Source organism: Candoia aspera, chromosome 7 (assembly GCF_035149785.1).
Source record: "Candoia aspera isolate rCanAsp1 chromosome 7, rCanAsp1.hap2, whole genome shotgun sequence".
In the NCBI taxonomy this organism is placed as follows: Eukaryota; Metazoa; Chordata; class Lepidosauria; order Squamata; family Boidae; genus Candoia; species Candoia aspera.
Genome location: NC_086159.1, coordinates 7,438,395 through 7,466,011, shown reverse-complemented (window position 1 = coordinate 7,466,011; position 27,617 = coordinate 7,438,395). Strand labels below are relative to the sequence as shown.

Genomic DNA, 27,617 nt, shown 5'->3' with positions numbered 1-27,617 from the left:
GAAGTTCGTGATCTGAACTACAGTCAGCTCCAGGCCTTGTTTTTACCGACTGTACAGATGTCCGCCACCTTTGGCTGCAAAGGATGTAATCAATCTGATTTCGGTGTTGTCCATCTGGTGAAGTCCATGTATAAAGCCGTCTCTTAGGTTGTTGGAAGAGAGTGTTTGTTATGCAGAGTGAATTGTCTTGGCAAAATTCTATCAGCCTATGTCCTGCTTCATTTTGTTCTCCCAGGCCATACTTACCTGTAATTCGAGGTGTCATTTGACTGCCCACCTTAGCATTCCAGTCTCCTGTGATGAAAATAACATCTCTTTTAGGCGTGTTGTCCACTAGGTGCTGCAGATCCTCATAGAACTGCTCTACTTCAGCTTCTTCAGCATTTGTGGTTGGGGCGTATATTTGGACCACTGTGATGTTAGATGGTTTGCCCTGAATTCGAATTGAGATCATTCTGTCGTTTTTTGGGTTGTATCCAAGCACTGCTTTAGCTACTTTACTATTAATTATGAAGGCTACTCCATTTCGTCTGTGGTCCTCTTGTCCACAGTAGTAGATCTGGTGGTCATTTGATGTGAAGTGGCCCATTCCAGTCCATTTCAGTTCACTGACGCCCAGAATGTCTATCTTTAATCTTGACATCTCACCAATAACCACATCCAATTTGCCCTGGCTCATAGATCTTACATTCCAGGTTCCAATGGTGTGTTGATCCTTAGAACATCGGATTCGCCGTTCACCACCAGCACCGTCGGCCGCTAGCCGTCCTTTCGGCTTTGAGCTAGCTGCGTCATCACATCTGGGGCTAGTTGAGCTCATCCTCTGTTCCTCCCCAGTAGCATTTTGACCATCTTCCGACCTGGGGGTCTCACCTTCCGATGGTATACCGACATATCTCTGGTTGTACTGATCCATTTAGTTTTCACGGCAAGAATACTGGGGTGGGTTGCCATTACCTTCCCCAGGGATCGCATTTAGTCTGACCTCTCTGTCATGACCTTCCCGTCTTGGGTGGCCCTTCACGGTTTAGCTCATGGCATCATTGAGTTGCTCAAGCTCCAGCACCACGACAAGGTAACGATTCTTTGCTGAAGAGGCAGCATATTAATATTAATAATAATAATAATTTTCCTTCTCATGCTTTTAATGCTAATCTAGCATTCTTTTTCAGAATCACATCTGAATCCATCTGCTTTAATATTCTTTACTACTAGGAGCCAACAAAAGGCCACTGGAAATTCCTCAGAGCACAATTAAGGCTACCACAACTCACTCTGGATTGTGTTTGGATGTCTTTGTGGCCTTCTTTTCTTCCTGAGCAACTTACGTTATTGTTTCATCTTCGAGTTTGCTATTTTATTGTAATGTTTTTGTATTTTCACCCTTTTACTCTAAGAAATGGATGTAAACTGCTTAAAATCCTGCTAGCTTGGAGTGGCATCTAAGCCCCAGCACACAGATGATCCATTACCGTATCTGGACTGTCAAAATCCAGGTGACCACTAGGTGGCAGGAAAATCTGATGGCCATCTTCTCTTCCTTGAGGTTCTGATATTCAGAGATACATACTTCTGGACACAGAAACTGTGCTTATGACTTATGTAGTCATTGCCTGGCCTATGCTCCATAACAAGTTATTCTGCAAGGAAGTACTTTCTGCTGCAAACATGGGAGTATTTAGGGCTCTTAGCATTGCCTTCTACATCCTCATCTCTACACTCAATAAGCTTCTTTATTAGCAGCAGCCATAGTTGGCCAATATCAGTACAAACATACAAGCAATAGGTCAATTACAGTGCTGTTCAGCCTTTTGTCAAGATCCAGCTTCTTACTGCTAAAGAGTTGTCACTTAACTGTCTAAACATAAATCTACAGAAGCAATTTAATGTGAGAGCACAATGTCATATTGACCTTTGTTGAAGGAAAATCACATTCTCTGCTTTGTGTTAGAGACAACCTGAGGGCACATGGAAAACGTCACAATGACTAATGTCATGGCTTGGCAAGGGGTTGACTGTGGACAACAGTAGTTCTGTATCTCCTTTTGACTTCTCACGAAATGAAAGGGCCCAGAAAGTCTTGAGACCAAGAAATCAATCTGTCCCACCCGGTCATGCAGAGAGGGCAGGCTATGGACCCCGCCTGCAAGAGAACTCCATCTGGAGGGGTCCAGGAGGCGGGCCTTCTTGGCAACAGCCCCGGCCCTCTGGAATATCCTTCCCCCGGAAGTGAGATTGGCCCCCTCCCTCCAGGACTTCAGAAAACAATTAAAGACCTGGTTTTGTCACCATGCCTGGGGCGGGAGGGAGAATAGTCACTTCTGGGGATGGCTAATTCCTTAGAGTGGCCCTGTGTGGCTTGCGGGTAATAGAGAACCTTTAGCCATCGGATTCCCACCATATTTATATTTTCTTATGTATTATATTTATTCTATAGTTTTATATGGTTTTTATCTATGTTTTATTGTAAACTGCCCAAAGTCCCTTCTCCGGGGAGATGGGCGGTGATAAATTTGATAGATAGATAGATAGATAGATAGATAGATAGATAGATAGATAGATATTTTTACTATCTAATGAACAAAACCTGCAGTGCTACTTCAGCTCTACAGATATCATTCTATGTCAGCTCCATCAGGTAGGCCAGACCAGGAAATCAACTCCTCAGGAAGGCTAAAACTGCTTTGACTGAGATTAGCTGTAACAACAGAACCTTGCTAGTCTGATGCGCTGGATCTCCTCCCCTTCCTATGCTCCTCAGAATCAGGGGGCATCTGCCTGAGCCACTTCCTAATGTTATCTTGTTGTTCTGGACTTTAAAAATGTTTCAGCCCCTTTTGCCTAGGGAACAGTTCCTGCGTATCTCCGCCAAGGTAATCTTCCGTACTCTCTACATTCTATGTGGTCTGATAAAGTCATTAAGCTCATTCCTTAAAAGTAATTTACACTGATACACGAGCCACATGGATGCATGGATGCAGTCTGCTCACGTGGAGAAGACCTGCAGACTGACCTGTGGCATTAAAAGCCAAGAAAGCTGCTCTCCAGGCCAAACTGCACAGGAGGCTTCACCGGAATTCATCTCCATGCTACCGTCATACACACGTATTTCTACCTCTTCCTTCCATTTCACTTTCTTGTTTCTCCCATTTATTGTTTGATGGGCTGACTACATTCCTCCAGACAGGTGACAAGAAAGTCAGGTGGGTGTATATGTGGAGGGGATAAGACAGACCTGGACATCAACAGTCTTTGCGGAAGGGAGGTTGCCACTTTGGGGTTATTTTGTCCATGATACGCACTTAGCTGGACAAGCAGAAAAGTAACTGGAACTGAAGTTTCCATAAAACCCCAGCAGTCAGCAAGGCACAAAGCTGACAGCCGTTCCAGCAGAAACTGCAGCTGGCCTGGCAAGTAGCCCTAGGTTGCTAGAGAAACCTCTCCTCTCCATCCTGGATGCCTGGAAGAGCTGCACTCAGAGCATGCTCTTTGTTAATCCCAGAGCAATCCTCTTCTTGGCAGAAACAAACTGTGGAAATTTACTGTGTAAGGCTTTCCAACAACTCAGCATGAAGCCCCTGTAGATCAAAGACCAGCCCATCATGCTACTCAAGCGACAGGGCCTCTCACCATGGGCGCTCACAATGTCCCTTCTCCTCCCTTGCTTCCTTTTGCAATGGCCAAAGGGGACAGACCTGCCAACTTGTGTTACAATATTGTGATTACCGATGGCTTCTGACAACCTGGCTTATGTGCAGGGGATTCTCATGTGAAGTGAGAATATTCCCATTTCCTTCCTCTCAAAGTTTAAGTTACAAGTTAAAAAACTTGTAAAACCTGTCCTGAAATTTATCTTAGTACACAGATGCTTTTTGAAGAATACCAAGCTATGGACAGAAAAACAAACAGGATAACAGGGATGGAAGAGAGGACAGTGACACGCTAGTCTTTGGAGATCCCTGAACTGATCCCTGAATTTTAGGCTCTGATGCAATGGCATGCCATGGCCAGAACAATGAATTATCGAGCACAGCCTAATCTATTCCCTCTGGAGCAAGGGAGGATCCCTCCTTTCACCTGGCTCTGGACCCTTCTGTTCTGAAATGACAGGGACTTAATTTTTTTTTTTCTTTGCAAAGCAAGTATTCTGCCATTGCAGTACGAAAAACTCTTGGATGTCCCATCAGAAAGTGGGGCAATCCTGCACAGTAATTAAGCAAAACATCCTTCCATTGTGTTTTCATGCTTTGTGGAGCTTAGCTATGTAAGATATTGATTTCATGGCTTGGAACTCTGCCAGGGGTTTTATGAAGACAGGAAAGGAAGGTTTAACCAACCATGCTCTGGACAAACTCTCCTGCCTTGCTCCCAACACTAAAATTAGCAAAAAGGGGATGGGTGGTGGGGGGGGAGAGAATCCACCAAAGGGAGCTTTTGAACGTTGCTAGCAGCAAACAAGGGTGGGAGACTGGTGCTGAAATCTCAACTGAGAAGCAATTTTTAAACACTCACATCCCATGCACGTGGTCTGGCCAGAAACCCTCTTCCAGATTGACAGGATTATTTTGATCCTAAAATCAAGTCTGGACAGTCAAGAATAGAACAATGGTAGTCAGGAACCTTTAAACAAGACGGATACTTTCCGCCTTGGATCGGATGTGCATATATTTTCCCTGAACAGCCACCATCTCTTGGTTTCCAGGCCCCGCTCTGAATTCCTTTGCTCTGTGCCTATTTGGTTCTAAGAGTGCCACTGAGGAGGCCAGAGTAACACGAGAAATAGAAACCAGCATGAAAGAGTTCTCTGCCAATATGGCTTCCATTCCATTCAGAAAAGTGATCTCCAAAGTTCACGCCTCTGAAATCCAAATACTTTTGCCCCGGTTGGCACGCTGAAAGCTTCAAAGCCAGAGGCACGCAGCTGCACTTGCTTCAACGTTAGGGTTGACTGCCCTGGTAACTTCAGGGCACCAGCAAAGGGCATTTCAGAAGGATGCCCTTCCCCAAACATCTCTGGAACGATCATTCTGAACTGTTCCGACAGCTTCACCATTCTCTGGCCTTGAGCTGCTAGGACGCGCCATGAAAACAAGGCAAGCCATCATCGATGTCCTTGGGTGGAACTGGCCTGGCCCTCGCATGGCTCTCTCTAGCTCACACCTGCTTCGGCTGGGGACAGATTTGTGCCACTTTTAAGACTTCCTTCAAAGAGAAATACTGCTGTAAAAATACTCCTACAGGTTGCAGCTTTTAAAAAATAAATCGCATTAGCATCACAGTTTTGTCTGTTATAATCCAGTCCCAGGCTCATAAAGGACCTAACAAGGAGGAAGAATGACTAGGCCATCCGGTGCCCTACAAAAGTTTTAAATGTCACTTCCTATTAGCTCCAGCTAGCTTGTCAATGCCAAGAGGTTGTGGGTACTGTAGTCTAAAGCATCTAGAAAGTACCTGGTTGCTTACCCATTGTTTCGCTTATAAAAATAATAATGAGAAAAACAAACGTAGTAATTAATATCCCCTCCTTGTACATCTCCTTCTGCACAATTTATGGCCTCGCCTTCAAATACACTGCATTGTGACAGAAAGGATTACAGCATCCAATCTAGTTTTTCATGTTAAGAATAATGGCTTTTTTAATTGTCTGGAAAGGCCCTCAGTACAACCTTTTAAATGAACTTCTTTCAAAGATAAGGCTTCATTCAACACTGTCAATGCCTCAGCTAAACGTAAACTTAGGACGAAAAAAAAAATAACAAAGCTTAGCCAGCAGACCATGATAAATAAAAAGAGAATGCTTCTGGGCTGAAATGTGGCCTTTCGACAAAGGTGAAATGCAAGAAGGACCTTTTCTCCAATCTCCTCCCTCTGTAAATCTTTTAAAACTCAAGTAAATTTCAAAATTTTCCCACTGTGAGCCAGCGAGTTTTCATCTTCAATGCTGTGATCTCTTGCTACCTGGGCCCTAACTAGACCAGGTCCCTGGGAAAATGCTGCCAATCACCTCCATCAAAATGAAATCTACCAGAAGGGTGAATTTGACCTGGAGCTCTGGAGACCTATTAGAGGAACCCTGGACCTGCGAGATCTCTCTTGCATTTGCACATTTGGTGTTATTTCAAAGTCACTTTTTACAATCAAGCTAATGATATTGACAGGCTATTCTTCCTGTTTTATCTGTAATTTCAGCACTGCACGGATCTGAAGATTTCCCAGAAACTCAGGCCAGATCTTGCCTCATTACCCAACAATGCTGCAGCACTGATAGCAGAAACATTCTTTCCCCCCAGGCAACACAGGGCAGACTGTCAAGTTTAAATTGGCCAGTGGGTCAAAGTTAGACTGTCAAGCAGCCAGAAAAAGCTCATTTGGTTTCTTCTGGGGGGCTTTGGAAATAGATTTTACAATTCTGTATTCTCGCAATGATGGCAGTTATTATTCTTTGCTGGTGCTGCTACTGTTCTTGCTATTGATGTTCGTTCTTTTGCCAGAATTTTAACCAAGCTGGACTGACTGACTTCTGCATGCTTGTTTCCATTTATTGGATACGCTTGAGATATATAACTCCAACTGGTACAGCGATGAGATGCTGCATTGCACGGTGGCCTAGTGGGCCCTGGGCCGAAACTGAGTTTGGACAAGTCCGCATTTGGCAGACAGGCTCCAGCTGCGGCACCTCCCTGCAGGCAGAGATTAAGAAACAGCATCACAGAGAGCTGCTGGAATTGGATGGGATTGGGCACCTGGCAAAATATTTCAAGAGTTCCTCCAGGGCCAAAAGGCCAAGAAAGGCTGATTCAGAAAGTTAGCGGTGCTCCACACCAAGTAAGGTCTTCTCTAGTCACTACGCGGTAGATGCTTTTGACCACAGTGAGGCCAAGAAAACAGAGGTGTAGTGACAACTGTGGTGCTGAAGTAGGGGGATAGTAGTGGGACTGCCACACGATTTGGGGGAGCTGGTCCCATGGGTTTTCCTGGGGAAGAAAGTTCTCAGGAGGCAGAATGATGGGATGTGTTTTTCCAGTCAACCCCTAATTCAGAACCCTCTTTCTCATGCTATTTTGGGAGTCCTACCAAGCATTCAACTTGATATTTAACTGGGTTCAACTAAACTGCTTCTTTCGGAATCACTTTGAAAAGAGTTGTGTGGAATCTGAGCCAAATTATTAGCACCTTCTGAATCCCACTGTATTTCTAACAATGTAACTGGGGGCACAGTACAGCCCCAATCCCTCTCCGACGGCTATAAGAACTTCTCCCCACAAACCATCCTTCTTTGGCTGTGGTGTTGTCTATGCCTGTAGCAGGTAAGTCCATACTTCTTTTGTTGGCATGTACAGACAGATCTCTCAGAACCCCTAGATTCTGGAATCCCTGAAGCACTAGGATAGTTTATGGGTGATGCTAAATCTGAAGAAAAGCAACAGTGGTTACACTGAGGGGAGGGAAGGGAACAAAAAACTGTAAAATAGGGGCTAGTAGGGTAAGGCTCTTCAGCAAAGAATCGTTACCTTGTCGTGGTGCTGGAGCTTGAGCACCTCAATGATGCCATGAGCTAAACCGTGAAGGGCCACCCAAGACAGGAAGGTCATGACAGAGAGGTCAGACTAAATGCAATCCCTGGGGAAGGTAATGGCAACCCACCCCAGTATTCTTGCCGTGAAAACTAAATGGATCAGTACAACCAGAGATATGTCGGTATACCATTGGAAGGTGAGACCCCCAGGTCGGAAGATGGTCAAAATGCTACTGGGGAGGAACAGAGGATGAGCTCAACTAGCCCCAGACGTGATGACACAGCTAGCTCAAAGCCGAAAGGACGGCTAGCGGCCGATGGTGCTGGTGGTGAACGGCGAATCCGATGTTCTAAGGATCAACACACCATTGGAACCTGGAATGTAAGATCTATGAGCCAGGGCAAATTGGATGTGGTTATTGGTGAGATGTCAAGATTAAAGATAGACATTCTGGGCGTCAGTGAACTGAAATGGACTGGAATGGGCCACTTCACATCAAATGACCACCAGATCTACTACTGCGGACAAGAGGACCACAGAAGAAATGGAGTAGCCTTCATAATTAATAGTAAAGTGGCTAAAGCAGTGCTTGGATACAACCCAAAAAATGACAGAATGATCTCAATTCGAATTCAGGGCAAGCCATCTAACATCACAGTGATCCAAATATATGCCCCAACCACAAATGCTGAAGAAGCTGAAGTAGAGCAGTTCTATGAGGATCTGCAGCACCTACTGGACAACACGCCTAAAAGAGATGTTATTTTCATCACAGGAGACTGGAATGCTAAGGTGGGCAGTCAAATGACACCTCGAATTACAGGTAAGTATGGCCTGGGAGAACAAAACGAAGCAGGACACAGGCTGATAGAATTTTGCCAAGACAATTCACTCTGCATAACAAACACTCTCTTCCAACAACCTAAGAGACGGCTTTATACATGGACTTCACCAGATGGACAACACCGAAATCAGATTGATTACATCCTTTGCAGTCAAAGGTGGCGGACATCTGTACAGTCGGTAAAAACAAGGCCTGGAGCTGACTGTAGTTCAGATCACGAACTTCTTCTTGCACAATTTAGGATCAGACTAAAGAGATTAGGGAAGACCCACAGATCAGCTAGATATGAGCTCACTAATATTCCTAAGGAATATGCAGTGGAGGTGAAGAATAGATTTAAGGGACTGGACTTAGTAGATAGGGTCCCGGAAGAACTCTGGACAGAAGTTGGCAGCATTGTTCAGGAGGCAGCAACAAAATACATCCCAAAGAAAGAGAAAACCAAGAAGGCAAAATGGCTGTCTGCTGAGACACTAGAAGTAGCCCAAGAAAGAAGGAAAGCAAAAGGCAACAGTGATCGGGGGAGATATGCCCAATTAAATGCAAAATTCCAGAGGTTAGCCAGAAGAGATAAGGAATTATTTTTAAACAAGCAATGCGCGGAAGTGGAAGAAGACAATAGAATAGGAAGGACAAGAGACCTCTTCCAGAAAATTAGAAACATCAGAGGTAAATTCCAGGCAAAAATGGGTATGATCAAAAACAAAGATGGCAAGGACCTAACAGAAGAAGAAGAGATCAAGAAAAGGTGGCAAGAATATACAGAAGACCTGTATAGGAAGGATAACAATATCGGGGATAGCTTTGACGGTGTGGTCAGTGAGCTAGAGCCAGACATCCTGAAGAGTGAGGTTGAATGGGCCTTAAGAAGCATTGCTAATAACAAGGCAACAGGAGACGATGGCATCCCAGCTGAACTGTTCAAAATCTTGCAAGATGATGCTGTCAAGGTAATGCATGCTATATGCCAGCAAATTTGGAAAACACAAGAATGGCCATCAGACTGGAAAAAATCAACTTATATCCCCATACCAAAAAAGGGAAACACGAAAGAATGTTCAAACTATCGAACAGTGGCACTCATTTCACATGCCAGTAAGGTAATGCTCAAGATCCTGCAAAGTAGACTTCAGCAGTTCATGGAGCGAGAATTGCCAGATGTACAAGCTGGGTTTAGAAAAGGCAGAGGAACTAGAGACCAAATTGCCAATATCCGCTGGATAATGGAAAAAGCCAGGGAGTTTCAGAAAAACATCTATTTCTGTTTTATTGACTATTCTAAAGCCTTTGACTGTGTGGACCATAACAAATTGTGGCAAGTTCTTAGTGGTATGGGGATACCAAGTCATCTTGTATGCCTCCTGAAGAATCTGTATAACGACCAAGTAGCAACAGTAAGAACAGACCACGGAACAACAGACTGGTTTAAGATTGGGAAAGGAGTACGGCAGGGCTGTATACTCTCACCCTACCTATTCAACTTGTACGCAGAACACATCATGCGACAAGCTGGCCTTGAGGAATCCAAGGCTGGAGTTAAAATCTCTGGAAGAAACATTAACAATCTCAGATATGCAGATGATACCACTTTGATGGCTGAAAGCAAAGAGGAACTGAGGAGCCTTATGATGAAGGTGAAAGAAGAAAGTGCAAAAGCTGGTTTGCAGCTAAACCTCAAAAAAACCAAGATTATGGCAACCAGCTTGATTGATAACTGGCAAATAGAGGGAGAAAATGTAGAAGCAGTGAAAGACTTTGTATTTCTAGGTGCGAAGATTACTGCAGATGCTGACTGCAGTCAGGAAATCAGAAGACGCTTAATCCTTGGAAGAAGAGCAATGACCAATCTCGATAAAATAGTTAAGAGCAGAGACATCACACTGACAACAAAGGTCCGCATAGTTAAAGCAATGGTGTTCCCCGTAGTAACATATGGCTGCGAGAGCTGGACCATAAGGAAGGCTGAGCGAAGGAAGATCGATGCTTTTGAACTGTGGTGTTGGAGGAAAATTCTGAGAGTGCCTTGGACTGCAAGAAGATCAAACCAGTCCATCCTCCAGGAAATAAAGCCAGACTGCTCACTTGAGGGAATGATATTAAAGGCAAAACTGAAATACTTTGGCCACATAATGAGAAGACAGGACACCCTGGAGAAGATGCTGATGCTAGGGAGAGTGGAAGGCAAAAGGAAGTGGGGCCGACCAAGGGCAAGGTGGATGGATGATATTCTAGAGGTGACGGAATCGTCCCTGAGGGAGCTGGGGGTGTTGACGACCGACAGGAAGCTCTGGCGTGGGCTGGTCCATGAAGTCACGAAGAGTCGGAAGCGACTAAACGAATAAACAACAAAGGGTAAGGCTGCCTTGGGAATTGGGACTGGGGATTGCTGCAGGGTTTAAACACCAACATATGCCAACTTGACCCCTCAGCTTGTGAAATTTGCTGTGTGCCAGGACCAAGGATCAGTGACATGAGAGGACAAGTCTTATCAAGTTCAGTGGGCCTTGGGTGGAAGAGGACCAGAGAGAGAAAGAAATACTGAAGTCAGTGAATGCCTCCACAAATGGTGTTGATGGCTTCTGGAGTCATGGTCTCAATAATTTAGATAAAGGACTGTTGACACAGAGCAGGTTGCACCTCACAGCAGCTGGGAGAAATATGCTTGCCTAAAGCACAGTGAGCTTTGTTCAGAGGGTTTTAAGAGAAATACTGCAGAGAGTGAAAACAAAAACCCTGAAGTAGGAAACTCAACTGAAGATTTGCACACTGTAGGAAATGGGAGTGTTGTTGAAATGGGGCCTCTGAAATCGTTCAGTGAAAAATCAGAAAGAACATTGACTCATAAAGTTCATGGCGAATGTCTATGCATTGACGTTCAAAGTATGGGAAATAAACAAGATGATCCTGAGCTCTTTGTACAGATTTAAAAGGTGTGACAGAGACCTGATGGAATGGAGAAGAGAACCGCTAAAGGAGACAATTTGCTTAGAAGGACCAGAAGCAATAGAAACGGAAGACGAGTTGCATTATATCCATTCCTGTTCAGATGAATGAATTTGGCAATGCTGTAGACAGCATCTGGTTTAAAAATAAGTGAAAGAACAAAAAAGCAGTACTGTAGCTGGTGTCTGTTATCACCCATCAAACCAAAGAAATGATGAGAAAAATACCTCCCAAAAGCAAGCTGCAGAATAAAGTCATAGTGATAAGAAACTTTAATTACACCAAAATCTATTGGGAGACAAAATCCACCAAGCACTGTCCTTCCAGGAAATTCTGACTGTATTGCTGACAACGTTTTTGTTTAGAAGTAGAAGACACCAGAAAATCAGCTTGACTATTCAAACAGGAAAGGAAGCGGAAACAGCAAGAACAGGAGAAGTGATTCTGTAATGCTGGAATTCTTGGTTTTAAGGGAAACTAAAACTGAGTATAGTCCAACGTGTATCTTGGACTTCAAAAAGCAGATTTTAATAAACCCAGGGCAGTGGAAAGTAGGATCCCATGGCAGGAGAAGCTATTGGGAAAACCAGCTCAAGATGGATGGGAGTTCTGAAGAGAGGCAATATTAAAAGCACAACTAGAAGCAGCTTCAATGAGGAAGAAAAATGGAAAACAGTAAAAGAAGCCAATACGGTGACACGAAAAGCTTAGGATTAGGGCCAATGAAGAAGGCAAAATATTAACCATCAACAAGAAAAGACAGAGTTGCCCAATTTCTATTTCAGTTCTTTCTTAACAGAAAAGTATGTGTTGCACTGTAATGAGCAGGATGAAGGGTAGGACCACAGCTGGAAACAGAGAGGAACATCAGAAGGGGCCTATTTCCTCTGAATGTCTTTAAATCTGCAGAACCAGGTGAACTGCATCCAAAGTACTGAAGGAATTAGGTGTCAGTGTGGCTGAACTTTTCTGTATTATCTCTGAGAAAGCCTGGAGAACTGATGAAGTGCCAGATGATCAGAGGAGAACAAATACTGGCCCTGTCTTCAAAAAGGAAGACAGGTCAGTTTTACATCACTGCCTGGGAAAATTACAGAAGTGATCATAGAGAGATTGATCTGTAAGTACCTTGATAACAATGCAGTAACTATCAGAATCATACTTTTCAATTGGATAACCTCCTTAATAGATTGTGAGAATGCTGTAGACATAATATATCTTAACTTCAACAAAGAACATAGCTTAATTTTAGCAAAGCAATTGAAAAAGTACTCTATAACATGATGATTAGCAAATCAGTTAAGTGTGGGCTGGACACTTAACAAGATATCTGGCTCAAAAACTCAGAAAGGATTCATCAATAATTCCTCAACAAACTGGAAAAAAGTACTTAAGGGGAGGGAGGATCAGCTTTGGTCCATACACTTCAATATTGTTACCAATGACTTGGATGAAGAGGTAGAGGAATGCTTAGCAAATCTGCAGGTGACAAAAATTGGGTGGGATACCTAATACCTCAGAAATAAATTTCAGAAATATGTTGACGGTTTAGAAAAATAGGCTGAATGTTAACAGAATGAAAATTAATAGACAGAAGGTTAAAGGAAAACAAAAATCAAATGCTCAGGTATAGAATGAGATCTGTGAAAAAAAAAAAAAACTTGGAACAGAGGTTGTGACTGTGGTCACACAGTGACTATGAGCCAGCAGTGAGACATACAGTAGCGGCAAAACGGGAACATTCAATTTTAGGCTGCATCAACAGAAGTGCATTTCTAAATCAGAGGAAAAAAACTATTTTATTCTATTCTGCTTTGGTCAATGCTGTTCAGACCTTACAAACAGAAGCACTTGTGCGTCTTGATAGAAATTAAAATGTCAGGCTTCTCTCTAGGGCATAAGTGCAGCCTGTGTTCATATACATTAAGGCTTTACTGAGCGGATTGTATACAAGGGTAAGCACAGGTTTGAAATGAGATAATATAAACCAGGTCAGGTTTCTAAGAAGCAGTTGGTAAGCAAGAGAATATTTCAACAGTACCCACGGGAGAAAACAACTAGAGGAAATCTTAGAGAGACAGAATTCCAGGTAGGAACAAGAGATTCTGTGATGGCGAGGGAGGACCCGTGAGACTTTCTAAAATAGTAGCACAGTTGGCTCTAACCCAGGGTTTCCCAACCTTGGCAACTTCAAGCTGTGTGGACTTCAACTCCCAGAATTCTGGGAGGTTAAGTCCACACAGCTTGAAGTTGCCAAGGTTGGGAAACACTGCTCTAAGCTGCTCTTGTCTTCTCACAGATTAACCAGTTCTGCCTTCCGTTGTTCCCTCTTTGTTGTTTCTGGGCTGACTGGAGGAGGCTGTTAGTGAAGGTTGGTGCTGTGTCTCGGGTGGGCATGATGAAGCCAGTTGGGTCTATCCCCTTGCTGGGCCCTGGCAGCACCAGGTGTGGCCCTGGTGATAAATCTGCGGCTCTGTTTGCATGGAATGCTAGGCCACTTGTCAGGCTTTGGGGAACCACCCAACTGAAAATCAGATTCCCACAGAGTGTTCTTTAGCCACAAAGAGCAAGGGATACATTTACAGAAAGTTCAGCAACTGTTTCTTCCACTTTGAGAACCAAATTTTTCGTTCAGCTGACTAGAGTAAGGACTGGTTCAGTCTTTTCCTCTTGTTGTCAGCCAGGGAGCTGGTTGCTCTTTTCCCATATAACTGGGAATGTGCTGGTAGCTGTTTTTTAACAGTCAACGAAATCCTTCTCAGGCTCTGAACACACTAATGCAGTGTTTCTCAACCTTGGCAATTCTAAGATGTATGGACTTCAACTCCCAGAATTCATAGCTGGCTGGGGAATTCTGGGAGCTGGAGTCCACACGTCTTAAAATTGCCGAGGTTGAGAAACTGCACTGATGTATCAGGCTAAAATGTGTTTTGAGTCCAGCATGTTGTGGGAACCCAGCCATTGTTTTAGTAGATTGTGGGAACTAACCTAACGCATTATGCCATAGTATATTTTATTTATTTGGGTGTGACATGTTAGTTGAACGCAGCCATAGTGTGCTGTTACCCTGGGTTTTGGATTAAGCATGCTGTGGAAAGCTTGTGAGAACATAATCTAGTAGCTATTGAAAGCATGGTTCTTCTTGCATGCCTCCTCTCCTGCACTCATTCCAGTGGGGCTAAAGGTGATCTTCTGCTTTCCATTTGCTTCTAACTTTTGGATGAGACCTTTGGAGCTTTGTGCCTTTATGTAAAAACTATTCTGTGAACCATGACTTCAGGGAGGAACCACATTCATTAGGGGAAAAAAAAGTTTTAGCTTCTGTAGGAAGCCTGGCTGGTACAATACAACCAGATTTAGTCTGTGAAACGAACCTTTCTATTGAATTGTACTGGCTGATAGTCAGAATTCCAAATTGTAAAAGCCAAGAAGTGCAGCTGAATGTCACTCACTTAGACTTATTTATATATATTCGGCTGCTGCATGGTTTTTGAGTTTCTTCTTTCCACAAATACTGTGGAATAAGTGGCACGTAAGTGCACTGCCTTTTATTTTTTTCAAAAATAACATTTTATGGGCTACTTCTTAGAAAAGTACTTAGAGGTAATGAAGTGGGTGTTCTGTGATGCTTTTTAGACTATTGGAGAGCATCTATTAAGCTTTTATATTGGCTTTTCTTCAACAGCCTCTTATGGAATGAGAGTTCTACTGCAGGCAACCTTTCTCCATGTCAGACAGCATTTTTAGATCAATTATAGTATGGAAAGGGAAAAGGGTAGGTAGACCTCATTTGACTCTGAGATGTTAATAGGGAAATAGATGCTTCAGATTCAAAGGCAAGAAGGTGCTTTGGAGTGCAGGAGGATAGGCACTTTCCTGTGACTGCCCATGGCAAAAGGTGTGCACTTCTTGCAACTCTTTGGAAATTGGAAATAACCTATAGAACAAGTCACCTGTTTCTCATATGTAGGGGTAGTTTTCACCAACACAGGGTCATGGATAAGCCATCTTAAAAGAACTATGACAAGGGTCTCAGCCAGTTCTACGACACTTCTAAAGTTACTGAATTATAACTATCCAGGTACCCTAGTCCCTCTATTAAAGGTCTATAAGGCTAAAGTAACACCTATAATGACTTGTCGTGTAGAGCTGTGGGGACTGTCACAGTCATCATTACTCAAACCCAGACCCACTTCCGAAGGTCCATTCTGGGCACTGACAAAAACACGGCAGCCTCTGCAGTTAGAGCTGAAGCAGGCATTCACTTCATCCACAGCTCTACAGTAATTCGAGCTTTCAACTTCTGGTGGAAGATACTCTCAATGGACCATGATAGATTGCCCAAAAAATGTCTTGTTGAACAGTCTGGCATGAGCCACCCCATCACATAGTTAAATCAGCTTACCAAGACCATCTCACTCCATGGATTTTCACTTCCATATTTAATCTCAGTTGGCAACCAAGCTAACAACATGTTCAAACAGAGGGTTCTGGATATTTTATTTAGTTATTTTATTTATCGATCAAATTTTTATCACCGCCCATCTCCCCCACACGGGGAGTGCACAATTTGACATAGAGACACTTGCTAACATCAAATCCTTAAAATGGTTGGCCCAGAACAAAAAGACCTTTCAACTAGAAAAATATCTAACTATGGGCCTGACATGGCCAAAGAATGCCCTAATCGGAGCAAGATTTGAGCTCCTGGATTCATGGGCAATTCATCAAATGCCTTATCCAGAAAGGATATGTATATCTGGCATGCTACAAATAGAGGACATCACTCATATCCTCTTTGACTGCCAACTGTATGCTTCAGTCAAAGTACAGCATTTAAAGTTGCTAATTGACAGGATAGCCCATTGGGACCCCATCCATAAGACATCTTACTTCCTCCAAGGTACAAACACATGGACAGTAAGAAAGACTGCCAAGTTTAGAGCTAAAGCCATTCAACTGAGAGCTATCTATCTAGATCAGATTGGGATCAATTACCAAGGGGATGATCTTTCCTGATTATTTCACTGAATATTTTAATACCCCAACACACTGCATTATTTTATCATTTTATCTGATATGGTCATTAGACTAATCGATAGACAACAAACTGTTAAAAAACAAAAAAAAATCTTTTGCATATTCTTTGTATTTCTTTTTTTTTAAAAGATTACAATTATATAAAAAGTGTATGAAATTTGTGCTTGCATCCCATCATGTAAAGAAGCTGTCAGAATAGGATGGAAAGTCATCTAAATGCTTCCCCAAATCTTAGTGCCCAACAGGCTAAAAGGCTCTTTCGAGCTGACTCGTTGTAAAGTCACTTTGCTGTGCAAGCACCAAAAGCGAGTGGAATTTCCAGTCAGGCACAGTTTTTACATTGCCTACTCAAAAAGGCAGACCCCAAAGATTTATCTGAAAAGTGCTTTTGGCTATGAAAGCCAGCCAAGAACTTCTGCCTCCACAGACAGAGCATCATGTCAGAATCCCTTGATTTCTGTGCTACCGGCCAAGACTCAACACCCCCCAAGACTGTCGGGGTCTCTTTACCGGATGTGTCAAAATGTGTATATTATTTAGTCTTGTGCCTACTTTGTTTTGGGAGAGAGGGGGCTGGAGAGAAAGCAAGCTGGTGGAAGGTTGTCCTGATTTATAGAATCAATGAAACCACTTTGCAGAATCCAAACTTGACTGATCAGATGTAGCCCCTTACCTGACATGATGGGAACAAGACAAATGCTTCACGCAGGAATCAGGGGTTTATGTCTCTAGCTTTCCTCTACTTGTATCTCAGCAAGAGGAAGGAGAGCTTTACTGGCTGATGGAGGAAACAAGCAGCTTCACCTGAAGGATTTTCATCAGCTGTCACCTCTAATAATATACGTGCAGCAAAATTGTCAGCTCTCATAAAGCTTTAACGATGTCACAGAAGCAAACCCACCGCCCTGTCGCCAATCATCTACATCGTCTCCATAATGACCTGTTTCACAATCTCTTAGCAAAACTTTATTTTTTTAAAACAGCTACCTACCTACCTATCATCCAAATGTGTAGGATTATATTTCCTAAAATCCATGGTCAACAGAATTTTGAGAGAAGTAACATTTGGAGAAAACCAGGTTAGGAAAATTGCCACATGGGCTGTATATGGGAGTATGAAATGGTATACTGGTAAGTCCACATTATCCCATCTAGGTAAAAAATATACCAGGGGTGTAGAACATATTGTACCTGTAAGACACTATGTGGAGGGAACCAATGAAGGTGATTAATGGCCTAAATCAGGCCAAAGGAAAGTAGGGCATGCTGTTATATCCTTAATTATTTGTCAGGATGCTTCAGCAAAGGAAAAAAGAAAAATCAGTTAGCCCTTGTTTACCTGCTAAATATCAACAGTCAGGGAGTCCTTAATAAAGGGCACGTTTGCACTAATTATTAGCTTTGAATACCTACTGATCAAAGATATTTCTAGTCCATCTCTGTCCTGCTTTAGCCCTCCCAACATAATACAGAATGTGGTAACATAGGAGGAAATTGTTCTAGCCCTATTTAACAGAAAATGCAACATGGTAGAGACACAGATTGTCCATTTTATATGAATGTCTTGCTTTGTTATACTATAAACAGATGAAAAATAATATGTACAAAAATAGATGGCTTAATTACCACCAAAGATGTACACTGAGATGGTCTGGTGCCATAGAGTACTTGAAATAAAACTCTAAAGTCAATAGAAGCTGAGTGCATGCATGTATTGGATGAACCCGTATCTAATGATGTATATCTTTCTAGCTAATGGTTTTCCATTGAAATATGCCAAACGAACTCATCCAATTTGCATCAGTAAGGAACCTCACAATATGCTAGCAATATTTACAAGATGAAGAAGTGTCACTCAAGGTCCTTCAAAATCCAAGCTGATGATCTTGAAATACCCTTGAGCACTTGGTTGTCTTGTTCATGAGATAATGACTCTATGAAATCAGTGCAGCTGCCAAAGAGACTTTCTACATGCCAAAAAGCCTCACTCTGATATACAGAAATACATACATGCAATTTATCATTGAATGCACTCAACAGCTACACTGTCCAAAAATATAAAAATAAATAAGAATGCCAGAGTGGAATTCATGATACGTTACGTTGATTGCTGGATAACTTTAGCACTGCATCCAAAAAATGAAATGAAGCTTGTCCCTAATCTTAAAAAGCAAACAGTGAAAATCATCAGTGTTTCAGGAAGACAGGGGAAGGAATTTTCTAGGAAGGAAGACTCGATCTTTCACTACTGCAACACTGCAAGTTGTCTTCCTGGCCTCGTCTGTAAGACAGCTCCTTTAAGCCGTACTCTGTCCAGGATGAGATTTCAGTGGTAACTTAGCCCTCCCTCTTTAAGTCAGAGGTAGGAATCAAAGACTCGCAGATGGAGATGCCACTCTCAGCTTTCCATCTGGGCAGTCTAGTACATGAGAGATGGTCCCTCCTATGAGAAACAGACAGGAAGACCAAAGGAGAAGAACTTCACAATTTCAGTGGGACTTCTTCTTCCAAGTCAGTGAGACCTTTTGCCCACCACAACCACTCTAAATTGTCATTTGATGTTGATGAAGCATGGCTGATACTGGCACATTCTAGCTGCCTGGTACAGAGCACTCAAAGGATTAGTACTCCTGGCATTTCCACATTCTGAAACACAATGGTTTCCTGTCCCCAGTTATTTTATTGCCTTCCCTCCACTGGCCCCAGGATGGCAGACATCTGTTATCCAACTGCCTGGTAATAAATATATTTCATAAAACATATGTACCATTATTATGCTGAAGAGCCATGTGGCTTTTACAGAAGAGAAACATTCTCTGATGTCAAACAAATGTTTCACTAGCCTATTGAAAGGCTGAGTCTCCTAAGCACACTCACCGGTGTTTAAGTTTGGTTTAATTGCATTACTTTTGCACCAATGGGAAACACACAACCACCTTCCACCTGGAAGTTTCACATCTGAGCAGCACAAAAGAAGAAAGGCAGCAACCAACTTCTTTTTCTGATCCTGCATTTCCCAAATTCACTCCTCCCCCAATACTGGATCAAAGAAAATCAGGTGTGCCCATTTCTTTTCCGGCTGGATCTCTAAGAACTATTTATCCATTAGAAAAGTATATCCACTATTCATTTATTACATGCAGTTGAGCCCTGTTAAGTGCCAGTAATTATCTGGATTTATGCATTACATTACCTCCTGGCACTTAACCTGTCTGTCCCATGAGCAACACAGTCTTCATTGTGGAGACCTCGGTGCTCTCTGAGCTTGGTTGTTTGCTTGCAGATGTTTCATTACCCAACTGGATAACATCATCAGTGTTTTGTCAGGCGCTGATGACGTTACCTAGTTGGGCAATGAAACGTCTGCAAGCCAACAACCAAGTTCAGAGAGCACCAAGGACTCCACAGTTCAACCCCGAGCTACAGATATTCTCTTCTGTTGGATACTCCTCATTGCTGGCTTGCTGTTCCCAATTAAAAGTGGAGATATTCAGAGTCAACTTCTGATGCTCAACTCTCCCCTTTTCTTTTCATTTAAAGATGGGTATGCTTAGGTTGCTAGGGACGCGGTGGCTCTGCGGGTTAAACCGCTGAGCTGCTGAGCTTGCCAATCAGAAGGTCGGCAGTTCGAATCCACGTGACGGGGTGAGCTCCCATTGCTAGTCCCAGCTCCTGCCAACCTAGCAGTTCGAAAACATGCCAATGTGAGTAGATTAATAGGTACTGCTTCGGCGGGCAGGTAACGGCATTCCGTTCAGTCATGCCGGCCACATGACCATGGGAAGTGTCTTTGGACAAACGCCGGCTCTTCGGCTTTGAAACGGAGATGAGCACCGCCCCCTAGAGTTGGACACGACTGGATTTAATGTCAAGGGAAACCTTTACCTTTACCTATGCTTAGGTTAACTACCTTTCATTGACTATACAAAATAGACTAAACCTTGGCTTTCAGAGAACATCACATGGATGGGGGAGACAGTAACCCATTTTGAAGATCAGTTCCTCCTTGAAAGCATGATCCCAGGCAGAGTTAATCAGAACTCTTTCCCCCCTGGATCTAATGGGGCCTGTTGCCTGGCCAACGGTTTAGAACTACAGCTAAAGTTACACAGAAGTTCAGAAATCTTCACCAACAGGCTATTGTTGGGAGAAAAAAATACCACTAGATTAGATTAATGTTTATTTGAAATGCAGCAGAACTGTTCTTATTATCACAGTAAGGCAACTATCGCTAAACAGTCCTAGGTTTACACTGTCACGAGGGAACTGATGGAGGACTGAAGCGTTATCTGGGCTTCTAATCATAGCCTCTTTCATCCAAACAGGCATCAGGGTACACTCAGTAGCTCCTGAGATCAAGGTGCAGTCCTAGAGAGGCCCTGTAGAAATCTCCATACTCATGGCAACATGAGAGGAAGTGAACATGAGCAGAAAAAGAGGTGAAATTATTAAAAAAAAACAAAAACAAACCTGAATCTGTCCACAACAGCATCAGTTCTGATTGCATCATTATATATTTCTTAATTTTTTTGCTCCGGTGAAAAAAAGAGAAGTGGGTCGGGAAGTGATAGCCCCCCAGCCCTCTTTGCACATGGTTTCTTGGCATGCAACTGTAGCAACGGCCACTGCAATTAAGCCAACTGTGTTTATGTATTGCCAAGACACAGTGATGTGCCTAGTGACAAGGAGAATGGAAGGGTGTGCCATGCACAACAAGGGAATAAGGCCTAGCTTATACAAACCAAGTGGGTCCCCTTCATCAGGCCTTTCTGCTTCTACTTTAAAACAAGCTGGAGAGGAGGGTGTCTGTCACAAAATCATTTTTCTTCTCCCGAGTGGTTATCGATGTGCTACTCAGCAAAAAGTTTAAAAAAAAAGGGGGGGGGAGTAGGTTAAGATGTAGCAAGTGCCATCTTTTCCCCACAGTGTGACAAGCGCATTGTTCAATGCTGAGAGATCTTCCTGTCGTAAATCTTGCCCTAACCATTTTTATGATGCGCATTATTTCCAGTGCCTAGACATCAAGCTGGTAAAGAAACCAAAGTATGCCATGGAAATTGCTATTCAAAATGTGTCATCTGTATCCAACAGAGGCTGTAGTGGGGAGAGGTGGAAGGGGTCGCAAAAGCAGGGGGGGGGGACCCAGGACTTTTCATTATGCCTTACATGCCTTTTGAATGTCAGCCATGAAGATAATACCTGATTGCCCATGACAAGCTGACAGAAACGCTACAGGCGAACAGCCAGAACTACATGCCACAGCGAAACGGTCACTTTGGAGAAAGAGTTTTCCCTAGGAGTGTCTTCCCTGTCACAACGCAGCGGCTGACAACTTTATGAAATGCACTCGAAAGACAGCAAGAGTTTACTGACATCACAGTCGTTAGCGGCAAGTATTTCACAAACATGAAGAATCTAAACTGATCACTTGTCATCTGATTTTCTTTTTAAATGTAGCCCGTAGGTCTCCAAATCAATACTGCTTTCTTTTTAAAGGCGACGAGAGATGGCAGAAGGAGGGGCATCCACCTTAGTGTCCTGCACAATCCAGCTCGTAACTTGAAAAAGCCTCGACAATCCTAGCAGCTGGTCACGAGGGCCAGGAAGCCCTCAACCGTGCCTCTGCTCAGCCACAAAATCACCCCAGGGTAAAGAAACAGCAAAACCCGGGGTCTCGCTGTCACATGCCATCTGCAATTGAACAGTCATGGACACGGGCCCATAATAAATATTGCAGAGCATTCCTTGGGCCACCTTGTGGATAAAAGAGTTGAGGGGGGCAAGCTTTAGAAATCAGCATCAAAAGTATGTGGTTCTTCTTTCAGCTGGGAGGTTACTTGATGTGCAACATCTACTGTATTTTCACATTTTTCACTATTCTAAAATAACCAGACTGGAGATAGGAAGGTAGATTGTAGGCAAGGAGAGAAGGCGGAGGGGGATAATTAATTAAATCCTTAATTGAAGAGCATGATTTGGAGCTTGTGTGTTCGAGGCTTTTTCTTGCTTGGCATGGTGGCAGATGCAAGAGTGTCCAGTTCCAGCCATGAATACCAGAAGAGCCCTGTTGGATAAGGCTGAAGGCCTCTCCAATCCAGCAGTCTGTGTCACGGAGTGGACAACTTCCATCTGGAAGCTCACAAGCAGGACATTATGGTGGCAACCCTATTCCAGTCAAGTTGCCTTTGACTCAGGAAAGTTATGCAGCAGTTCAAGCTAGCACATTTGTTTGTTTGTTTGCCTAAATTTTTGTGGTGTCTTCTTTGGAAATCATCCATCCTCCTTCACCACATGTGAGGAAGCAACCTAGTGTATTAGGTGAAAACTAGAATGCTCCTACGATGTAGGAATCCATCCACAATGTGGATGCAATGTCTGAAAATTATAAAAGGTTGAAGCTTTTGGACTTTGAGCTAAATGGGTTAAATGTTCTCTCAAGAATCAGGGGAAGATGGGATAAAATGGCTGTTCATGAAGCTTCAGAGAGTGAGATTAACTGCTAGTTTAATTTGATTAATTATGATTTCAGAAAGGATATTGCTCTTTTAGCTATTTATTTATTTGTAGTACAATTTCATTTACACTCCATCATCAGTGCTCTGAGCCCCTTTAAATCAAACTACTAAGAAATAAAATGTCAGAACCAGAAAAGGGTTTCAGGGAAATACTCTGTTTCTGCCTCCATATATTTCTTCCTCTCTATTTCAGCTGAAGTTGTTCAAAACAGGTTGTGGGTTACTAGAAACCTCAGAGGGGCACCTCACCTCAAGCCTTCCAGGGAAGGGCCTCCTCTCACATTTTTGTGGGAAGGCAAATACCTGAGTTTAAAAGAGCAAGCCAAAAGTTGGTTGCCAGATGCAGGTTTCAGATAAATCTTACCTTTTAAAGAGTGGTATTTTTTAAAAAATGTTGAACTTTGGTGCTGGAGAAGACTCCTGAGCATACCATGGACAGCCAAGAAAACAAAGCAATGGATCATCAAACAAATCAACCCCAAGTTTTCACTGGAGGCACAAATGACCAGGCTCAAATTACCTTACTTTGGATAGACTATGTGAAGATTCGGCTCTCTAGAGAAGGCTCTGATGCTGGCAAAGGTGGAAGGAAAGAGGACAACCAGCAGCAAGGGGGACAGATTCAATTACAGAGGCAATGGGGGCACCATTGGAAAACCTGAAGGACCAGGTTGGAGACAGATCACCATGGCTAAAATCTACCTCGATGGTCGCTAAGAGTCAACACCAACTTGATTGAACACAATCAATCAATCATTTTAAAACCCTCCACAGATTTTAAAAGTCCATTCATTTAGGGCACAGAACAAAATAGCAAAAAGCAAAAAAAAAAAAAAAAGTACAAGAAGGCAAAACGTATTAACAATTGAACGGGGGAACAAACCTTCTGCTGCTTAGACATTGATGATAAAAAGAAAATTAATCATTGCAGTGGAAGACACAAGTGGACAGATTAAACCCGAACGCTGCTCTGTTAAGCTTCCCATCTTCCATCTTACTCAGCTAAGGTATTTGCAAGGCCTAGCAGCCCCTGATGAGTTTCCAGCTAAGAATTTCTAATGTATTTTAATAATTGACACTCTGCTTCGGAAGACAGAGGAGGCTTCATTTGCAGTCTTGTAAAGCTGAAACCTGTTTATCAGGAAATCAGCTTAGCTTGCAGCAGCCACTGCAGCATTCTCTTGCTGCTTATTAATCATAACTGGCAGCAAACGATAAACAATTTGCTACCAGCCACAACTAAACTTTTCTCCACTCCTGATCAATAATAAATTACATTGTTTGCAGCCAAAGGGGGTCAAAAAGACAAATAAAACCAGAAAAAATGCGACTGAGTTTTAAAGAAGGCAAGAGACGGCATTTCCAACAAAGTTAGGAGGAAAGTGGGGTGACTATACATTACCAAAATGTAACACTCAGCTGTCATTACAAAAAGAGAAAAGCCATGGAGATATGTAATGTCAATGCATTTATGTTTTTCTTGACAGATGTAGAGGATGCACTTGTTTTTACTATCCAAACTTTAAGAACTTTGCACTTTTACATTCCTTCATCAAAAGAGTCATTTCTCTTCGAGCTGTTTGGCAGTGGAACTGTGACCCCAATGAAGCATAAGCATTGCTTATCCTTCTGAGTTGAAGTGCTAGGACAGCCCTCTCCGACCTGATGCTCTTCCAATTTCTTGGACTACAAGTCTCATAAACCCTGCCCAACACGATGATGGGAACTCTCCTGCAATGTATCTGAAGTGTACAAGTTTGGGGAAAACTCTTCCAGGAGACTTTTCATTCTAAGCATTCTAAGCCCCCACTCCAGTCACTGCTCACCACAGAGGTCAGTGTTTTTCAAGCTTGGCAACTTTAAGGGGTGTGGACTTCAACTCCCAGAATTCCCCAGCCAGTCTTGCTGGCTGGGGAATTCTGGGAGTTGAAATCCACACCCCTTAAAGTTGCCAAGCTTGAAAAACACTGACATAGATGATGTGACTTGATTTGCAGAATTCACAAGCTCTTCCAATTCCCATTGATGGTCTGCTGACTGATGAAAGTACCTGTGAACGTTTGGTATTTTATTCTCCTGCAGTCTTGCTTTTTATTTATTTTTATTATCTTTATTGTTTTCGGTGTTTTAATGGTTGGTGAAGTTGGTTTACCTGTTGTTGCACAATTAGAGTCACGCTGAGCGAGATGGGCGGCCATATAAATTTGCTTAATAAATAAATAAACAAACAAACAAACAAACGCTTTGCATTTGAATGCTTAAAGCGTAATAAATATTTGTGAAAGTCATTTATTCATATCTTACAAACCACCCATTTCTGCTCACAAAATCATCACCACCATCAGAATCACCATCATCAAAACAAATTAAGAAAAAAGAAAAAACACCTTCTGAAGCAAAAAAAGTAGGGAGCGTTAAGTTAAAGGCTGGATGGTAAGGAGAAACATTCCCATGTGGACAAACGCATTCTGGAGAAGACATAAAAGAAACTAGGGAACTTCTTGGCTTCTGAGTTTTCTACAGATATTGTCCCCACACAGCTAAGCCCATGTAGGCAACCATAAGAGCAAGGCACTTGATATGTTCTCTCTTTCTAATGGAAGAAAAAGGTTTAAGGTACTGAAGATATACTTTCATACTACATGGTTCTGCAGTAAACAGCCTACAGATGTGCCATAAGAAATGGAACATCTGGACAAGCCCAGAAAAGAAAACTATGTCTTTGTGTTTACATAGCTGTGCGCATACATAGATGCTGCATAGTAAAAAGGAAGCAGAGTGGGTACCTTAGAAGTGGATGGAAGATGATAGTGATATTCCGGGCTCCTGGTTTGCAGACAAACTTTGTCCTGCCGCCTTCTATCAAGTTGTCATCAGGGTCTCCTTAAAAGGAAGAAAATACATTATAAACTGAACTGGTTGTTTGCAGGCAATTTCAGGTGACTTTCTCTTTTTAAAAAGTCTCCTTTTGGGGATATTGGTATGCTAATCTGGTATATTGCCAAGACTACAAATTCCCCTGCAACCCTCCCAGGTTACAACCCTACTTAAGATCCTTCTCCAAGGCAAATACATGACAATCTCATGCAAGTAAACTTCACTTAACCTATTTTTATTTGGGCCCAAGTAGATATTAGCCAATATAAGGAGAGACAGGTTTTTTTGGCCTGGTGGGCACATTTGGAATTTGGGGGGCAGATGAGTGCTCTCAGAAAAAGTGTGCCTTTGTGGGTGAGGCCAGCCTTCCTTCCAGCCCCCAAGGATGCTCTGAGCCATCCAATTTACCTGGTGTTTTTTTTTCTAACAAGCAAGCACAATTCCAAGCAACACTATTAAGCGCATCTAACCAACTTTGAAAAGTTCTAAGAAAATTGAAGGTATTTTGAAAAGCTTTCCTAAAAAGTACTATGATACTAGAGATTATTATTATTACTTCTCCTCCTCCTCCTCCATCATCATCACCACCAATTTTAAAAAGATCAAAGACTGGCAAGGCAGGTTGCTTACTGCTGACTATGACTATGTTTCTTCAGCCCAACATGGGCAGAATTCCTCATCTACTCCCTTTGTATAATCCACAATCGTACAAACCTTTATCCTGTCTCACTTAGTTGTCTTTCTTCTAATCCAGTTGATAGCAAATGCTTATTCCTGTCTTGGAAGAAAGCGTTCCAATCCATTGGTCATTTTTGTTCCTTTTTCTACCCTTTTCCCAATTCTATGATAGGCTTTCTCATGGAGAAAATCTATCTATGTGATTATTAAGCGTCGACAACAACTTGATGGCACATAATCAATAAATAATAGTCTTTTTAACAGCTGGATTAGAAAACAGTGTCCACCATATAAAGGACAGAGCACAGAGAAAATATTTTATTAATTTGTTCAACTTATTCGCCATTTCGGTCACTTAGGTAGTATACTCTGGGTCAGGGTTTCTCAACCAGGATTCCGTGGAAGCCTAGGGTTCTGCGAGAGGGGACTAGGGGATCTCCCTGGGAGATCACGATTTATTTAAAAAATTATTTAAAATTTGGGCAACTTCACATTAAAGATATAAGCTTCATTCTTTATTTTTAGAACACTGTTAATGCATAGATACATGCCTACCCATGAAATGAATATAACAATTTTGTGACTTCTGGCCTCTATTTGAGCCCGAATGTGCAGGGGTTCCCCGAGGCCCGAAAAATATTTCAAGGGTTCCTCCAGGGTCAAAAGGTGGAGGAAGGCTGCTCTAGGTGATGTACAAGAAAATAACTATTACCAATAGAAATACAATAACACAGTATGATATTCCAAGACTTCTAGCCATACACATTAAATACGACTTATTTATCATGGGGATGGGAGGAAGAAAACAAATTCAGGCACTGAAATACTCACAGAACGAGGAAAGGTAGAAAATAATAAAACCAGTCCTCTTCTTAGTGTACATAAATGATCTGTTGGGAAGGGGTGGGGGGAGGAATAACAACCTATCATGTGTACTTTGGTTTTTTTTAACAGCTGAATAAGCCAATTTGGTTGTCAATACAGAACTGAAGACATCATCAGGCTGAGGCAGAGTAGGATTCTCTGCAGAGCTGTTTTCATTCTCCCTAAAGTCTTCTAGATGTATGGAGGAGCAACCTAGCTGTGTCCTTTTATTTTTTTTTAAAATAAAATCTGGCTGTAATTACAGATAACAGTGCTCCACAATTAAGTCCATAAGAAAACATTTGCAACAATTCTATTCCCTATAAATTTATGTATACA

The 27,617-nt window shown here is 42.5% G+C and overlaps 1 protein-coding gene across 1 annotated transcript in view; it reads right to left on the bottom strand.

The window, feature by feature from the left end:
• The window catches only part of EXOC4 (exocyst complex component 4), a 387,317-nt gene that overhangs the window by 146,933 nt on the left and 212,767 nt on the right, over window positions 1-27,617 (bottom strand). Inside the window, exon 10 of the mRNA XM_063308928.1 lies at window positions 25,646-25,742. Within this exon, the coding sequence (XP_063164998.1) occupies window positions 25,646-25,742 (97 nt within the window). The remainder of the gene's footprint in view (window positions 1-25,645; window positions 25,743-27,617) is intronic.